General features: G+C 41.9%; 1 protein-coding gene and 1 long non-coding RNA gene across 4 annotated transcripts in view; one reads left to right on the top strand and one right to left on the bottom strand.

Moving 5' to 3' along the window:
• BMPR2 (bone morphogenetic protein receptor type 2) overlaps nucleotides 1-13578 on the bottom strand; it is a 104299-nt gene extending 90721 nt beyond the window's left edge. For 2 of the 3 annotated variants that reach the window (XM_057419873.1, XM_057419874.1), the window contains exon 1: nucleotides 12519-13578. In XM_057419873.1, coding sequence (XP_057275856.1) covers nucleotides 12519-12594 — 76 coding nt within the window. In that variant the 5' untranslated portion in view covers nucleotides 12595-13578. The remainder of the gene's footprint in view (nucleotides 1-12518) is intronic. The other variant, XM_057419872.1, reaches the window with a different exon arrangement.
• A 170-nt stretch (nucleotides 13579-13748) lies between these two features.
• On the top strand, nucleotides 13749-14890 carry LOC130604910 (uncharacterized). Its single transcript, XR_008973554.1, has 3 exons — nucleotides 13749-13870; nucleotides 14305-14534; nucleotides 14679-14890. It is a non-coding gene; the product is annotated as an uncharacterized LOC130604910 (long non-coding RNA).
• Nucleotides 14891-15749: the final 859 nt, after the last annotated feature.

The following is a 15749-nucleotide window of genomic DNA, read 5'->3' as shown; positions in this document are numbered from 1 at the left end:
AAGCAGGAAAATCTGCAACTGCAGAAGTCTACACTCTGCAAGAACTTGAAATTGTCCCTTTTTCCACAAATGAGGCAGAGATCCTGCAGAGAAAAATACTTTGAGAACTGTCAAAATTATGCACAAAGCAGCTGAATTAAGGTCTGACATGTAAGATATATAAAATTAAAAAAAAAAATCATTATTATATGTAATTTGTTCCATGTTTGCTTTTAATGCTCTGGTTTTGGGTAATTCTGGCTTTCCTAGTGAAAACAAAACTAAAGAATCATGCCCATCCTTGGCACTTGAGGCTTCCCTTCTCTAAGATCCACTTGGATCTTCAACTGCAGAAGGACTATCCTCTCCTGTTCAAGCAGAACAACTGATAAGGGAGAAGGAGCAAAGTCCACAAAGCCAGGCAATATAAAACCTCAACTTAAAGTGGGAATTTACTTTTATTGCAGCAACATTGCAGGTGTACACTCCCAACTTCTTTCCAATAGCTATCTTACACTTATTGCAGGTTAGAAGCATGCACACAGGCAATCAAAGCAAAGCAGCTGACAGGCTATTAAGTTTCCATCTGAACTGATCCTGTTCCATCTCTTTGTTCATGAGTTCTTAACATTTATCCTCAAACTGTCAAGATGCATCTCACTGCTTGTGCCTCCTGTGCTATCAGGGGCACCTGCCACTCACTGCTTGTTCTCATATCCCCAAGGAAACTTGAAAATACCTTTCCACACTTTCTTCAATAGCTCCACAATTCTTCCCCTTGGAAGTTCTCCCCACCTAATGCTGGTAGTGTCTACAGAGAAATCAAGCTAACAAATCCCTCAGAACTAATTAAACTGGGCTCAGCTTGTGCTACATCACACTTTACCTTTCAATCTTTACATGTCTCAGAAGTGACACATCCCCTTTAAAAAAAACAAGCCCTTTCCTTGGAAATGTCATTTGTACAATCAAAGCTCACTACTACTCTTCAGTTAAAGGAGGGAGAGGAGTCTCTAATAGTGTTTCCTAATACTTATAGCTATAAAAGTGTACTTTAAACTTCCTCCCACCTCAACCAGATAACAAGCTTTTCCTTCAATCAAATATAATTAACTTCACAGCACTTCATTAAACAATTCCTTTCAAAACCAACTCCCCCATGAAATGAGAAGAAATCAACATTCTGCAATCCAGCCAGCATCCTGGCAAGTCAGGACCCTTAACTCTACTAACTAGTGCTGGTGATCGCATCGAGCTCTTGACTTGCCTTTCTATGTGCCCACCACAGCACATTCTTTAGCTGCAAGGTCACTTTTAAGAAGGTGATTAGCCTTCCTTGTTTGGTACAGGATGAATGATGCTCTAGTGCCTGTCTAGACTGAAACTTGATGGAATGCAGTTACCTCTGCACCTTGTATTCCCACACCTCACGGAAGTGAAGTGAAGCAAGCCCTGGTGTTATCAATTAAGAGCTGAAACTAACTGCTTTATGTAATTGCCACAAAGGAATTTACTATCAGATTCCATCGCATACGTCATCCTAATTTGTTATTATACATTTCAGCTAGAAGTAATAACAGTGTGTATATGACATTCCTAGATTATTTTTAACTGGTTGCAATTACATGCTGAAAGCAACATGTTGGTAACATAAAGGTAAATTCATTACATCCTTATTCTAACCATCCTATAACGAGTAATAAACCCAAGGGTAGAGAAGGGTGGGCAAATCTAGGAAAAGAATCAAGACACAAATATCTTGTCCTGTAATAACACTGGTAAACATCCAGCCAAGTTGTCTACTTTTGTCTGCAGAAGCAGGGACATTGCAATAGGTTTACTTCTCTGACAGTCTCACTAAAACACCCGAAATGTAAATCTGTACAAATGAATAAAGTACTCCAAGCACTTGGATACTAAAAAAGGGTGGCGAGATTTCACCAGTATCTTGTATAATAAGCATTTGAAAATAGAACTGTACTGAACTTTATTGTCCCACACTGATTCTGGTTTTAAGCTTACAGCATGTAGACAAAAATATGTGAGAAAAGCAATGCTGAGAGGCTCATAACTGGCATCATGTCAGCACAGAAAGGGAAAAGTGACTTGTGTATATTTCCATTTAAATACAGAACATTCACCTAAATTTTCATTTTCCCCTCAGTAATCAGATACAGGAAATAAGTTAGCTGAGACAGTAAGAAGTTCAGTATTTACAATTAACTTTAATTAGAAGCCTGGCTAAAGGCTGTCAATGTCTTTTGTTTGGTTTTTATTTTGCATTATATGCATGAACATATTGCAGGAAGACTGGAAGTGATATATAACAGCGTCATTAAATGTACGTCAAACCCTGGTGTCTGAAAAACATGGGTTTAACTACATTTTAAGATTTGAAGTTGGCAGAAAAGATACGATATGCATGACAAATACATGAAACCTGCCAGCAAAGAGGAGCTGTATCTCTTCTTGTTAGCAGTAAAGCAACGTTAACACTTAAGTACTATTTGTAAAACTCCATAGCCATTCAATCACTTACACTAAGCATTACCTAAGACACTGCACTGATTTTCACAAATATTTAATAACAATTTTATGGAAGGTTAAATCTAACCAAATGCAAGGAGATGAAATCATAAAAAGCACTGATTCTTCACAAATTCTTATTTCAGTGAGTACAACTGTGGATTATTCAGGTTCTTTGTATGAAAATACACTAAGTAAAATTCTGCATTATTTGCCACATGTTTTTTTTTAAGTTAAAATTTTAGTTTTCATTGGTTTCAAAACACTCCCAGAAGTTCGAGTGCAAATTCGTGCTGCTATTTTGACAGATACTAGCTACGCACCATGCAGTTCAGACACAATTCCTGGGGACATATTCTGGATTTACTGGCAATTCCAGATGCTTTCTCAGCTAGTGCAAGCTTCCTTCTTTATCAGAACATACAGAAGAAGTAAGTGTCACGCAAATTGCTCTGTGTGCTACACATAATTCACCATTCTTCTCAACTGGTTCCCCAATTTTAATAAGAATCTTAACTAACCGTGGTGCTTTTTGACTTTTCTGCCTCTCTTCTTCCCCGATTATTGGATCACCGACTCTTTTCACAGTTTTGCTTACACCATGTTAAAAGCCCATTCTTTATTCCTCTGCATACCTTATTATGTTCTCAGCTCAGCTCTTTTGTTACTAACCCTTCTCCCACCCTTCTGAAACCAGCTGAGAAAATCAAGTTGTTGTCCATGATATCACTTTGACAGTATCTGCCTTCTTTTGCAGACATACGCTTGCTTCAAGATGAAGGACTTTGTTTTGATGACTGCTTTAAAGTACATGACATCTGAATAGCTGCTTTCACATTTAACCCTTCCATTCCTCAGCAGGACCCAATCTGACATCCCTTTTACTGCAGTCCGTCTTTAACTCCTCTAGATTTCCTCAGCGCAGCGACTTATGCTAAGAATATGCTTGCTAGTCTCATATATTGTAGCACTAGTTATTATTCAAGTGTCTTTGAACTTTAGGACCTCACTGCCTTTTTATTTTTTCTTTTCTGCACATGGGAAAGGGAGAAAAAAAAGAATTCTAGCATTCTCAAAGTGAAACCATGGATTTGAGTTATTATATTATTATTGTATCACTATTCTTCCTTATTTTACACACTTTCTCCCCATTTTTAATTCATTTACTATGTTGTGTCACATGTGGACTGCATATTCCTGTGCCCAAAGGCTGCATCTTCAATTCTGGGTAGCATTATATAGTCTGCATACAGAAAAGTAAAATAGTAATTAGGGTTTCATTTGTTTTGCACACAAACATTCTATTCCACTACTTCTTAAAATAAGGGAAGCTAAATTTGCTGACAGCTTCATTAATGGTACTACTTCTCTGACAGGAAACAATAAAAGCAAAGAAAGTCTCTCTATTTGCCATTTAAGATACTCTAAGTTTGTACTGGGAAAAAAAAAAAAAAAAAACAAATCAGGAAAAAAACATTGACTAGATTTTGAATTCTTAGCTAAAACAATGTTAAACAACTGTGGCCAAATAATTGTGTTCTGCTGCAACAGCATTAACTACTACAGACTAAATTTAACTAAAATTTAATTAGGCCAGATTCATCTTCGTATAACTAAAAGAGAAATTATTTAACAGGTTCTGGTAGAATCTGGATGTAATTAATAAGTATAAAGTTTACCAGTCACACAAAATAAGCTGTTTATAAGGACTTCTTGGAAATTGAGAACACCAGGCAAACAGCTAATTTGCTAATATTAAAATATTAGGCTTTAACAGTGAGGCAGATTGGTATGCTCACACATGTATACATACACACATATGTATCACAAGTCATCTTCACTGTATCTATGCAACACACACTAGAATTAGGGATTTGCATTATGTTCTATATAAAAAAAAGTTTAGAGAGAGATCCAAACACTGCTACAGTGGGCATGAGGAATGATTTACACTACTGTTTCCACATCTTTTTTTCACTCATTTAGATTCACTGAGTCACTCATCCCAGCCTGCAAAGCAGAGTAAGAATAGCGCAAAAGGCTGGAACAAGTTCTTCCACTTCTCAGCCGAGTCCTACTCAAATACCAGCAGCAAGCCCTGTGAGACAGGAGTGTGTGCCCTGGACCCAGCGCTTGTCTCCTGTTACAGCTGGCACAGCCCAAGCCTGTGTGGCTATTTCAATCATGGCAGCTGCTTCAGCTGCAGCTCCCAGACCTAGGCCATTACAGCTAGAAATAAAGGCAAGGAACTTTAAACATGCAGACATAAGACACCAACACCATGGTGGCATCCAGACAAACTTCATTACAAGGTTCCTTTTATCCTTCTCTGATTGCAACTGAAATTATTTTCATACAGAAAGATTGTTCTTGGGCTAAGTGCCTGCTTTGCATATATATGGCAGCACCACACTCTAACTAAGAAGATAGGTGCTGTAATTTCCCTACTACAGTCTTAGTTTTCTTCAGATTACTATATTGGCTCTACATATCATGTATCAGACAGCTAAATCTAATGACAATTTATATTTAATAACTGGTGATCACAAACCTACCTAATCTTCAGTTAAGAAGTTCCCTTGCCTGCAAATAAATACAGAAAAATAACGTCTACTGTTTAGGTTTTAAACAAACAAAAGGACTGGCAAAGTTCAACTGCATAGCATGACCACACAAAGATTTTTGCAACTTAGAAGGCACAGGAACACAAAGCCCCCAACAGATTTATTGACTTCTCTCTGAAGGATAGCATCAGAAGGAAGGATTCATTTTCAAGTAGATTAAGAAACAAACTAACTACAATAGAACCACACCATGACTAACAAAGGCAAACATCTTTTAGAAGTGGACAACTAAACAGACCCCTGTAAGATCATTTAATATAATCATTACTATAGAAAATAGCTGGAACAGTAACACGACCCATTATTTTTCTTCAGATGTTTGTCAACTCTTCACAAATTTCAAAATAGCAATGGATTGTGGATTAGTTTCACTTCTTGGAAAACCTAAGTAAGATTCTCCAGTAAGGATGGTCTAGGAGTTTTGCTCCAAATATTTGTACCCATGCCCTCTGATTGCAGAAATAAATCATTTCACTTTTAACAGAAACCAAGCCAAACTAAGTCTGATAAGGCAAAAGCAAGAGGAGCAGAATATGTTTAGTCAGTCATTCTTGTCACTGAACTATGTTAACACTTCTCACACCAGGTGAAGCTGACCTTTGTGACTTATGCAGAGGGAAATGTACTTCATGTCATGAATGATGAGCTGCAGATGACACTGCCAACACCAGATACTTTGATATTAAGTACTGCATTCTCTCCTGTATAACTTAAGGAGCCCAATTAACATATATGACATACTATACTTACAGGCATCTCAAAAAAAAAGCCTCTTACCATATTTTCTCATTCTGCTTACAACTCAAAACAGAAAAGTATATATAGCAGAACAAGGAGTATAAATGGAGTATCAGCTTTTGGCTAAATGTAATAGTAAGCTGCTGTGCAGCTACCTAACCCGCTTGCTGGTAACAGTACAGCAGCTCAGAGGTTCACTATACCACTAGCTGTGTCACTGTCTGCCATTTACTCCAACCCAGAAGGTTGCCTTTCCACTAGTACTGCTTAACACAAATAATAAAATTATTTTAATGCGCCTCACAGATTCAAGCAAATACAGTATGTAACAAAACAGTCAAAGGGACCACAGGAAAAGCATATATTACACCACTGCTGAAAGAAGATCATAAGGAACTTTAATGTATGGGATATCTGAACTAAAGTAAGTTTATATCACGATAGTCAATTAAATCCAGTTTTGAAAGTGTGAAAAATAACGCATACCATAAACTCCAAGTTACTCATACACACTGTGAAGTCGTAAATGGATGACAGCCATCCAGTAAAGTGATTTGCACATTGTTTTGGAAGTTCAGTTTAAAAGATTGCCCACTACCTCGTCTCAGAAACATTAGCTGTTCCACACCCAGCAGGCTATTGCCTATAAATGTGCCCCTTCTCCCATACTTCTTACCCAACTCCCACCCATCGCACAGAAGGGATGCCCAGTTCTCCCCGAAATCTCTTGCGGCACGCAAAGTGAACAGAAGACTAAATATACTGTGCCTTGTCCAGAGCAGTGTATGCACCAGCATACTTGCCAGGATCCCTGGCAGCCACTTCTAAGCAAAGGGAATTACCTGGTCTGAGTTCTGCTCTGTTTCCCCCTTGGGAAACCTCTACCTTGAAACGGTCTCCTCTATTCAGTTCCTAATTTGCATTAAAACAGTAGCAAATTAATCTCTGGAGAGATGTGAAAGATAGCATCTTTCACATATGGCAGAAATTGGCCAGCAGATTCAAAAGTTAACGGTGGAGATGGAAGGGTTCACAGATGGCAATGACAGTCTTCTGTGTCCAAAGTGCCTATTTTTTCCCTTCCTCTCTCACAGAAATAAGAAACAAAAGAAAAAACACAAAGTACTGAAAGCTGCAGAAGGTAGACACTTCAAAACAAAATATGTGATTTTGCTGCAAACCCAAGAATGATGACTTGGAATAAAATGCCATCACCACCCAAAGACCTTGTGGTTTCCAAACTCAGGAGAATGAAGCAAAACAAGAAGAATGAAGGCCTTATCTAAATGACTAGAGGTCTCATTCATTCTCATAAGACAGAACACAAAAATCTCCAAAACTGCTACCCACAACTATTCTTTCTTTCTTTCCCCCAGCACAAAAGCTTCATTCCACCACATAACTGCAAAGAAGTCTGACAAAGTTAACACACTATCTCTCTCTGGCTCTCTAACACGCCTTGGTTTTCATCCCACTGCAAGCCAGATTGAATCCTTCATCCTTTCCAATCTCTCCTGTCTTGCTAGCCTTTCTTCCTCCTGGTCACACACCCAGACCAACCTCAGCTATCAGACTCCACTCCTGCCGCTCAGACCAGCTTCCAGCTCTGCAACCACCAGCAGGAGGGTACCGTCAGTAATCAAAATTTTAGGAAGAGCACAAGTTTTTAAATTGCAAAAATTTCATTTTAAAGCATTGATCATCACCTCAAGCTTCCCACTGCAAATTCCTATAGCCAAGTTTGAGACACTAGCCTTCAACACACAAACTTATCAGACTGATGTTCCCTGCCAAGTGTCTGCGTGTGTACTCCACACTACGTGTCCAGATGCATTGCCACATATTACTTTAGGTGTATCTTAAACAATCTAGCATTAGAATAGAAGGGAAAAAAAACCCCCTACTACTGTTGTATTATGAAAAACATGATCATTAAGCACTATAACAGGACAAACTACCTAGACAGACCGCGAAATCCCTCTTCACTGGAGATTTCAGAGATGTTAGGCAAACACTGTTATCTGTACTTATGCAACCAGACCACAGAGGAAACAGAAATCACTTCCAGTCTTACACTTCTGTGAATTTATGGTTCAGAGAAAGAAAAAACAAGCCCAGAACAGTATCAACCAGAAAAAAAGGACCCCACAAAAATCAGTTTGAGTACTGAAACGTTTGTGTTTGGAGAACAGTTCTTCCATTTCACTTACTTTTAATTCAAATTCAAGCAGTGAGCAGTTCCACCAAGTCTACAAGCTTAATAAAATAAATGCTTAAAACTGCTTGTAAGCTATGCACAGATGCCAGTCATACCCAACACCAAGGCTGTTTTATTCAGGGCATAAACACTTTGTTCCAAATGAAACTTTACACATCATTTACAGCCCTGGCTGGGGAAATTAGATTCTGCTCTGAAAATGACAGCACATATTCATGGTGCAGCCAGACTGAGTCCAAAACACAATACAGCTCCAGTGACAGTAAGCCACGCACTCTATTGGTAGCAATAAAACATTTCTGAAGAAACCGAAGAAACCTAACGTACCAACATTCTCATTCCTCTGGGGAGAAAAGCAGGGGAAGGTGGCAACTGCCAAGCAAACAATGGCACCAACTATACAGACTATTGAGAAATACTTTAGGAACATAAAAAGGCGGGGGCACAATGGTGTAATGGTCAACAGAAGGTTTTTTAGAGATCATAATACATGCTAGAGAGATGTTATCAAAACAACCACTTTATACAAAGTTCACCATAAGAATTATAAGAAACACAGCTCTGCTTCCCTTTTTGTCCAAGGTGAAGTGAATTTTGCCTTCCTTCATCAGAGAAGCATAGGCTGACAATTTAGCCAACCTTGATTCTTTTGAGGGTAAAACCATTCATACTGAAGAGAGGTACCTGTGCCATGTGTCAGGGCTTGAAATTTGGGCTCCTTGGCCATTGGATAAGTGTAGCTTCCACTTCCTCACAGGTTGTGCCTACACTGCACAGTGCAGTACAGAAGTACGGAGGTTTGCTTGGAAACTGGAAGAGCTTAGATGAAATATCAGAGAGGTTCATACAGGCTGGTTTACCTAATGGAAAAAAGGCTCTTCTCAGTGGGGTAAATGGCTCTGTGCAGAATCCTGCGCTTTCAGAGCCACACTATTTCTTTACACAACCACACAGTTAACGAAGCCCTAGTCTGGCATACAGGCTGCACTTGTATGTGTGGTTATCCATTAAGCATACCAGTCGTGTTCCTCAAGCAAACAGTCTGTTTCCATCTGCTAGGCTAGTATTTCTGAGACAGCTCCCAAGTCAAACAGAAAAACAAGTTTAAATTTTATATTACATCTGAATGAGAAGCAGAAACTGGGGTGCGGTTAAAAAAAGCCCCCAACAACCCTGTTTAATATGCAAGATACAAAAAGTCAATTACTAATTCAAAACGGTGAACTAGAAAATCCTAGTTGAATAGCCAAAGGAGGCTTTCCCTCATGTCACACAATTCATATTTCAAATTAATTATGTTGAGATACGAAAGTAACTTTAAGTGGCAAGACAGAATTGGATAAAGATGCTTCAGTTCACTCATTTCAATTAATAATTAAAATATCATTAAAAAAAATACTTCAACCTCTATCTAATTCCATTCACACTGAAAATCTTGAGGCCCTGCTGAGCCACGCAGATAGAGACTTATGAAAAGATTCCCAAACATAAAAGCATATTCTGTTTGCTTTAATTTTCACTTCATACTTTCCGCAAACAATTTACACATTAGACAATGGAATGCTGTCTACCCTGGGTATGTATAAAGAAGGAAAAGTGGTTTAGTACTGCATATCACACAAGGCAATCGAGTGAAGCAGGGAAAGATTGTATCTTTAATATCAAGTCTACACAAACACCCAAACAAAATTCTTTAGCAATACTGGGAAACAGCTGAAAGGTTCACCAACCATCGCTTCAGGTACAACCCTCACAAGTAACACTGAATTAATATGAATCCTCTAAAATATAAGGGCATGTAAATATGTCTCATAGTTTTAAAAGGAATATCTAGAAAGAGGCATTTCAAGTAATTTGAAAAATAAAGAACAAAGTAGCACACACCTTTTTTTTTCCCCAATATAATTTTTTAACCCCCTCAAATTTTTACCTAAAATTAGTATTGGTAAAATATTCTCACTGTAGTGTTTCTCTTTACAAAACCTAATATATGATCTAAGTACAGAGCTACCAGATACTTATTAAGACCTGGATTTTATGGAGGAAGCCAATAATACTTCCCCCTTAATAATCATGAAATAATTCTGAATCCAGAGCTAGTTCTTTATTGTATCTTCAATTACAAATGTGAAGGAAGAACCACCTTCTTTTTCTTCATTTCTATTCCAGATTATGAGTCAAACTGTCATCTAAGCCTCACTGTTCAGATTTTTTTTTTGTCATCATCTTTCCTTTCCTGCCCATAATAAGCCCAGGTCTTCGTGGAGCTCTCTCCCCAGGGAGGTCCAGATATTCTCCTCCAGACAGAAATTTACAAACCTGTTATGAAAATACTTTCCCCTCTGATGTCATGACTTTGCATTTATAAACACTCAATTCTATACACTGCTGAGATACAGTATCCATTCACTAATCAGAAGTAAGAATTGGTAGGGGGTTTCAAAGCTACAAAGGCAGCATTTTCACTCTGATGGGAGCATATAGTTCATACTCTGGGGGAGGGGAAGAGAAGAAAGAGTGTTGGCTCTTTCATGAACATAAAAGGGCAGAATTACACATTAGTGTAGCTTCCCCATGTATAGACATATTTTTTTCTGAAATACAGTGTAAACTTAAAATCAACCATTAGTTACTTTAACTAAAGCTTAAATCATTCGTGTAATTACTTTTACAGAGGATTATGAGCAAGGCTTTTTTAACATGTGGATTGTTAAAATTTAACAATTAAGAAATAAATCATAGTGGGAAATTACATTCCTAGTCACAAAACAACAAACAAGCTGGCATCATTAATACCCTTTTAACAAGGGAAAACCAGAACTGAAGCACCAAGAATACTGTTGCCAGGTCAGGATTGAGGTGGATTGTCAAAATCGTGCAAATGGGCTCGTACCACACCTGCCCAGCCCTTGGCCTGGTTCAAATCCCTACTTGCTCCTTTAGAAACCCTTCTCCAGCAGGGCAGAGAAATCACTAACTCACCAGACTTTTCACAAAGGGGAAAAAAAGCCTACACTTGTTAAAAATCATATCTGAAAGAAGAGTTGAGATACTGAGCATTTTAATTAATATGTGCTTTAATCCTGAGATTTTTGACCTTCAAAAGTCCCTTCCTCCAGGAAAAAAAAAGGGAAAAAAAAGGAAAGAAAAAAAAAAAAGAAAAAAAGAAACCACTCCACAGAAACTACCACAGAGAGACGCTGCAGACATCCGACTAAAATAATGGCAGTCAAAGGTCAGGATGATACAGGCAGCATCAATCTTTTCATTTAAATATCTTCCTGAGAGAAACCTCTTAAAAAGCAAAGCAAGAAAATCAGGAACTATCCAGTCAGAGGGATGAAGAAACTGCCTAAACATGTATAATTTACAGGATTTTCCTAATGACACCAAGTATCTTCAACTTTGACAAATAATTCCAGTTTAAGACCTCACTGATGGAAACTGCCATCAGCTTGGTGGGTCATCTTAGCAAGATGCAGCAATTTTCTTACAAAGATTCATTTATGAATTATGCACATTAGATTACAAAAATAACACTAAAAAAAAATTAGATCCCGATTAGTAAAAAGACACGAAAGTCCTAAGAGTCTCCCAAAACTGCTGGGAAATTCACACTTTAAAGAGCAATCGGTATTAGTGCCTAACAAAGCTGGGTAACACTCAGAAGGCTCCAACATGCTAATCTTGTCACCATGACAGAAAACCAAAGGATGCCAGACAAATACACATCTCTCCTGCAGTATCACGGCCAAACATCCTACATAGCCGACACTGAGCTTCCGAGCAAAATTAAAAATAGGCTAGAGTGTCCAAAAACATGAATAAGGACGCTCTTAACATGCATGCTTCCAACTTCTTTTTTAGAAAAAGAATACTCTTCAAGACCTTTCAACATTCCTCAATGGAGTCTTGTATTACCGTTCTATAATTGTGATAGGAATACCCACATTTCTGCTTCAGATCCCTCTTCCAAGAAAAGGAAATGGTATAAAACTGCAGCACATGTTTAAGGCCCCTAAAAGCACCAATGGTGATAAAATTAAAAATGGCTGTGCCCAAAGATCCCACAGCGAAACGGGCACAGTTCTGCTGACGATTAAAATATATATTAAAAATTCCTGCATTACCTTACAAAGGGCGAGGTATGCAAAACAAAAAGATTATGTATTTTTCCAAAATTGAAATAAGTTCTTAGACAAGAGATGCAGATTTAGGCAAAGCATACGTCTTGAATGCGGGTCATTTACACAATAAAGCAGGTTTTATTCTCCGAGACGCTTAACATATACCGGGATTTCGAAAACTTTATCGGGCTGGAATAGATGCACACCACTTTATAAGGAGACCCAGATGTGCCCGAATACCAGCCGACCCCACCCCCATCTCCCTCTGCCAAAATGGCCAGTTCGTTACACCCACTGGCTACTTACCAGCCGCAGTGCTGAGCAGCAGGGTGGCACTGGAGAGCAGGAGCACCAGCACAAGGTGCTGCAGTGAAGCAGTCATACCTGGGGAAGCCGAGGTTCGAGGCAGGACGAGGGAAAAAAATTAAAAGAAATAAAAGAAAGGGGGGGTGGGAACCCGACGAGAGGAATTTCCTCCTTCTTTCGCACAGCCTTCCTCAACTCTCTCGGTTTACAATCCCGTCTGGAAAGGCAAATGGCAGATGAGAGGAGCCGTCTTCGCTCTTACTCCATTACACCCGCCTGCCTTCATGCCTGGGGAGTCGGCACGGCTCCGCGGACCCAGGGGAAGCGCCTGCTCCTGCCTCCCAGCCCCGAGGCATGTCCCCCCGCCGGGGAACGGCTGCACGCTCCCGACCGAACTGGGAACCAGGCTTATTTCCCACGCAGCTTCACGATATCGAAGAAACAGCCCGGTTGAGGAGGAAACATATCCAGACGCGAGCCCGCGTCTACAGCAATGTCAGTCAGAGCAGCCCTCGCCGGCTGACCGGGGCACGGTCACGACAGGCTCTACGGGCTCACGGTAAAGCCGCGTCCCATCCCGTTAAAGGTCTCTGTCTTCTCACCGCCCCTGCTCTCTGCCTCACGCTCCCGGGAAGGCGGCGGCGATACCCTCAGTCCCTCCGAGGCGAGGCGCGATCGGATCCGCTCTCACGGCGAGTGCTGCGCCTGCATCCCGGCCCATCTGCCTCCCGCGCCGGGCGGGCTCCACCGCGCGCCCCCCGCCACAGAAGCGACGCCACCGCCGGTCACCCCGACAAAGGTGGGGCCCGGATCGCGGGGCTGCGGGAGCGAGGCCCCTCCTCGGCGACTCCAGCTGCGAGGGCACCCGGCTGCCCTCCGCGGGCGGGAGCGCGGCCGAGGCCCTTCCCCGCGTCGGGGGACGGCGTTCCCGCTCCTCCGCCTCCCTCCCCGAGTTTCCACAGCGCCAGGCAGCCCCCCGGCCTAGCCCGGCCTCCTCTAACCCCTCAAGTCTCCGCTCGCCCGAGGAAAGGCTCAGCCCCTCCGCGCTGCCAGCTCCGCGCCGCTCCGCCTCCTTCCCCTGCCAGTCGCCGGCTGCGGGCGGGTGCCGAGGGCCGGAGGTCCGCTGCCACCGCCCCGCCGCGGCTCGCTCCCCCTCCCGCCGGCCCGCCCCAACAGCACCAGCGGCCCCGTCAGCTCCAGACACAAAGGGGAGTCGCTCCAACCGCCAGCCCGGCCCGGCCCGCCGCGTCCCCCGCCGGACAGGCCCCGCCCCGCCGCGGCCGTCACATGGAGGGGCCGGGCAGCGCCCGCCCCCTGCCGCCGCGCCCCTGACCATAGAGGTGGGCCTCCAGGTAGGTAGAGTGGGGCCCTCGTGGACAGAAGGGCTGGCAGGGACAAGGTGGTGGGGGGACTCGACCCGGCCCGACGCGCCATATTGTGGGTGGGGGCGGCGGCCCACGGCCTGCTGGGCCGGTGCCGGTAAGGCAGAGGGCACCGACATAAGTAGGAAAGCCGAAGGCGAGGGGTGGCTTAATGAGATAGGCCCGGCCTCCCCCTGCCTGGCACGAGTGAACGCTCCCGACAGCCTTTCCCGGGAAGGCCGCGGGCGGCAATCCCCGAGCAGCCTGCGGAATAAACGTCTGAGCCTGTCAGCCGGGAATTGTGAGCTCCAGGATCACAAACCCGCCTTTAACAAAAAAATAAAAGGAAAAAAAAAACCCAACAAAACAGTTCCTTGCAGGCCCCGAGACTGCATCACCTTTGGACACCGTGGCCTTCGTTTCAGAAACCCCAAAGCTGCTGCCTTGTCCACTCCTCCAAGTGATCACAGAATGGTTTGGGCTGGAAGGGACCTTTGAAGATCTCGTAATTCCAACCCCGTGCCACAAGCATTGACACCCTCCACTAGACCAGGCTGTTCCGAGCCCTATCCTGACTGGCCCTGCTGGGATCATCCCTTCTGAGCTCCACTACAAGCACTGGCAATAATCCCTGCTCCTCACTGCACCCAGGCAAGTCTCCCCAGCTCAAACAGCTCTGCCTGACTCTCCCAGGTATATCTGCTTCTTGAAGAGATTATATGATTTCAAAACAAAGATAAAGTTACCCCGCTGAGCGTTTCCTATGCTTTAACCTTTGCTGTATTGCACAGGACCAAAGAGAGAATTGAGGCTAGCAGCTGACTGGCTGATTGAAGAGCTGTGACTGGTATGCAGCATCTGATGTTCTGGCCTAGCAAGGCTCTTTCAAACAAGTTTCACTGGGTGTAGCATAGAAAAAGCTTCTTAACAATATCCTGCACACGAGAAGGTACCTTCCTGTTCAGCCTTCTCCAAAGGGTCAGTTATGGGAAGTGTTTCCCTATACCTGAATTCCCACGCTATTTTCAAGATTGGGGTACAAGGGACACAAAAATCCAGTTCCATCCTCAGAATATTAAAAGCCACTACATAAAATAGTGTAGTTGCAAATCTGAGTTACGATTTTAATGATAATAAAAGGTTTCTGCATAACTCCATTCCTCTTTACAAGCCACAACAGGTGAAATAGATGTAATGTGATTCTTGCATCAATAGAATTACTAAATTCCAATAGGTTTTTTTGTCATTGTGATGTTTTGCCTGTAGACGCAGTTCAACATTCAAACTGAGTTTATGTGGCTGATTGTTATAAAATGCTTTAAAAGTTTGTTACAATATCTTTACGTTCAGTCTGTGCAGGTCTAATGTGATTATTGGTGAGAGACAATAAAACATAGAATCTGAGATTGTAATTTGTATTGCCCCTTTCCAGCACTGCAACCACATGTTAACCACAGTATCCTTCCTGATGTTTGTGGAACGCAAACGGTCAAAAAATAACCTTTAAAAGAGAAAAAATAAGCACAATGAACAACAAACAATAGTTTACCTCCAAGAGAGGAAAAAAAACCCAACATTGAGTATTTTTTGTGGGTCCAAAATCCAGTGTTCTTTCCTGGTTCAGCAAAGACATCGAACTATGCAACTTCTGCCCAGCTGTACCTACCAAGAAAGGAAGCGAGATCTACTTTGCTCACAGAAAACAAGAACCTAGCTGTGTGGGTTGCACAGCACTTTCACTGTTTAGATGGTAAAAGAAAATTACTGTAATTGTTTATGACGTGTATCAAAACCTGCTAAGCCTGAAGTAAATGACAGAAGTCTCACTTGTTTTAATGGTTCCAGTTTGGGCTCGTTTATTAATACTGGG

This window comes from Pezoporus wallicus, unplaced genomic scaffold (genome assembly GCF_028554395.1).
Source record: "Pezoporus wallicus isolate ANWC-B61680 ecotype Strahan unplaced genomic scaffold, APGP_CSIRO_Pwel_v1 contig_4710, whole genome shotgun sequence".
Taxonomy (NCBI): domain Eukaryota; kingdom Metazoa; phylum Chordata; class Aves; order Psittaciformes; family Psittacidae; genus Pezoporus; species Pezoporus wallicus.
This window is presented reverse-complemented; position numbering and strand designations above follow the sequence as displayed.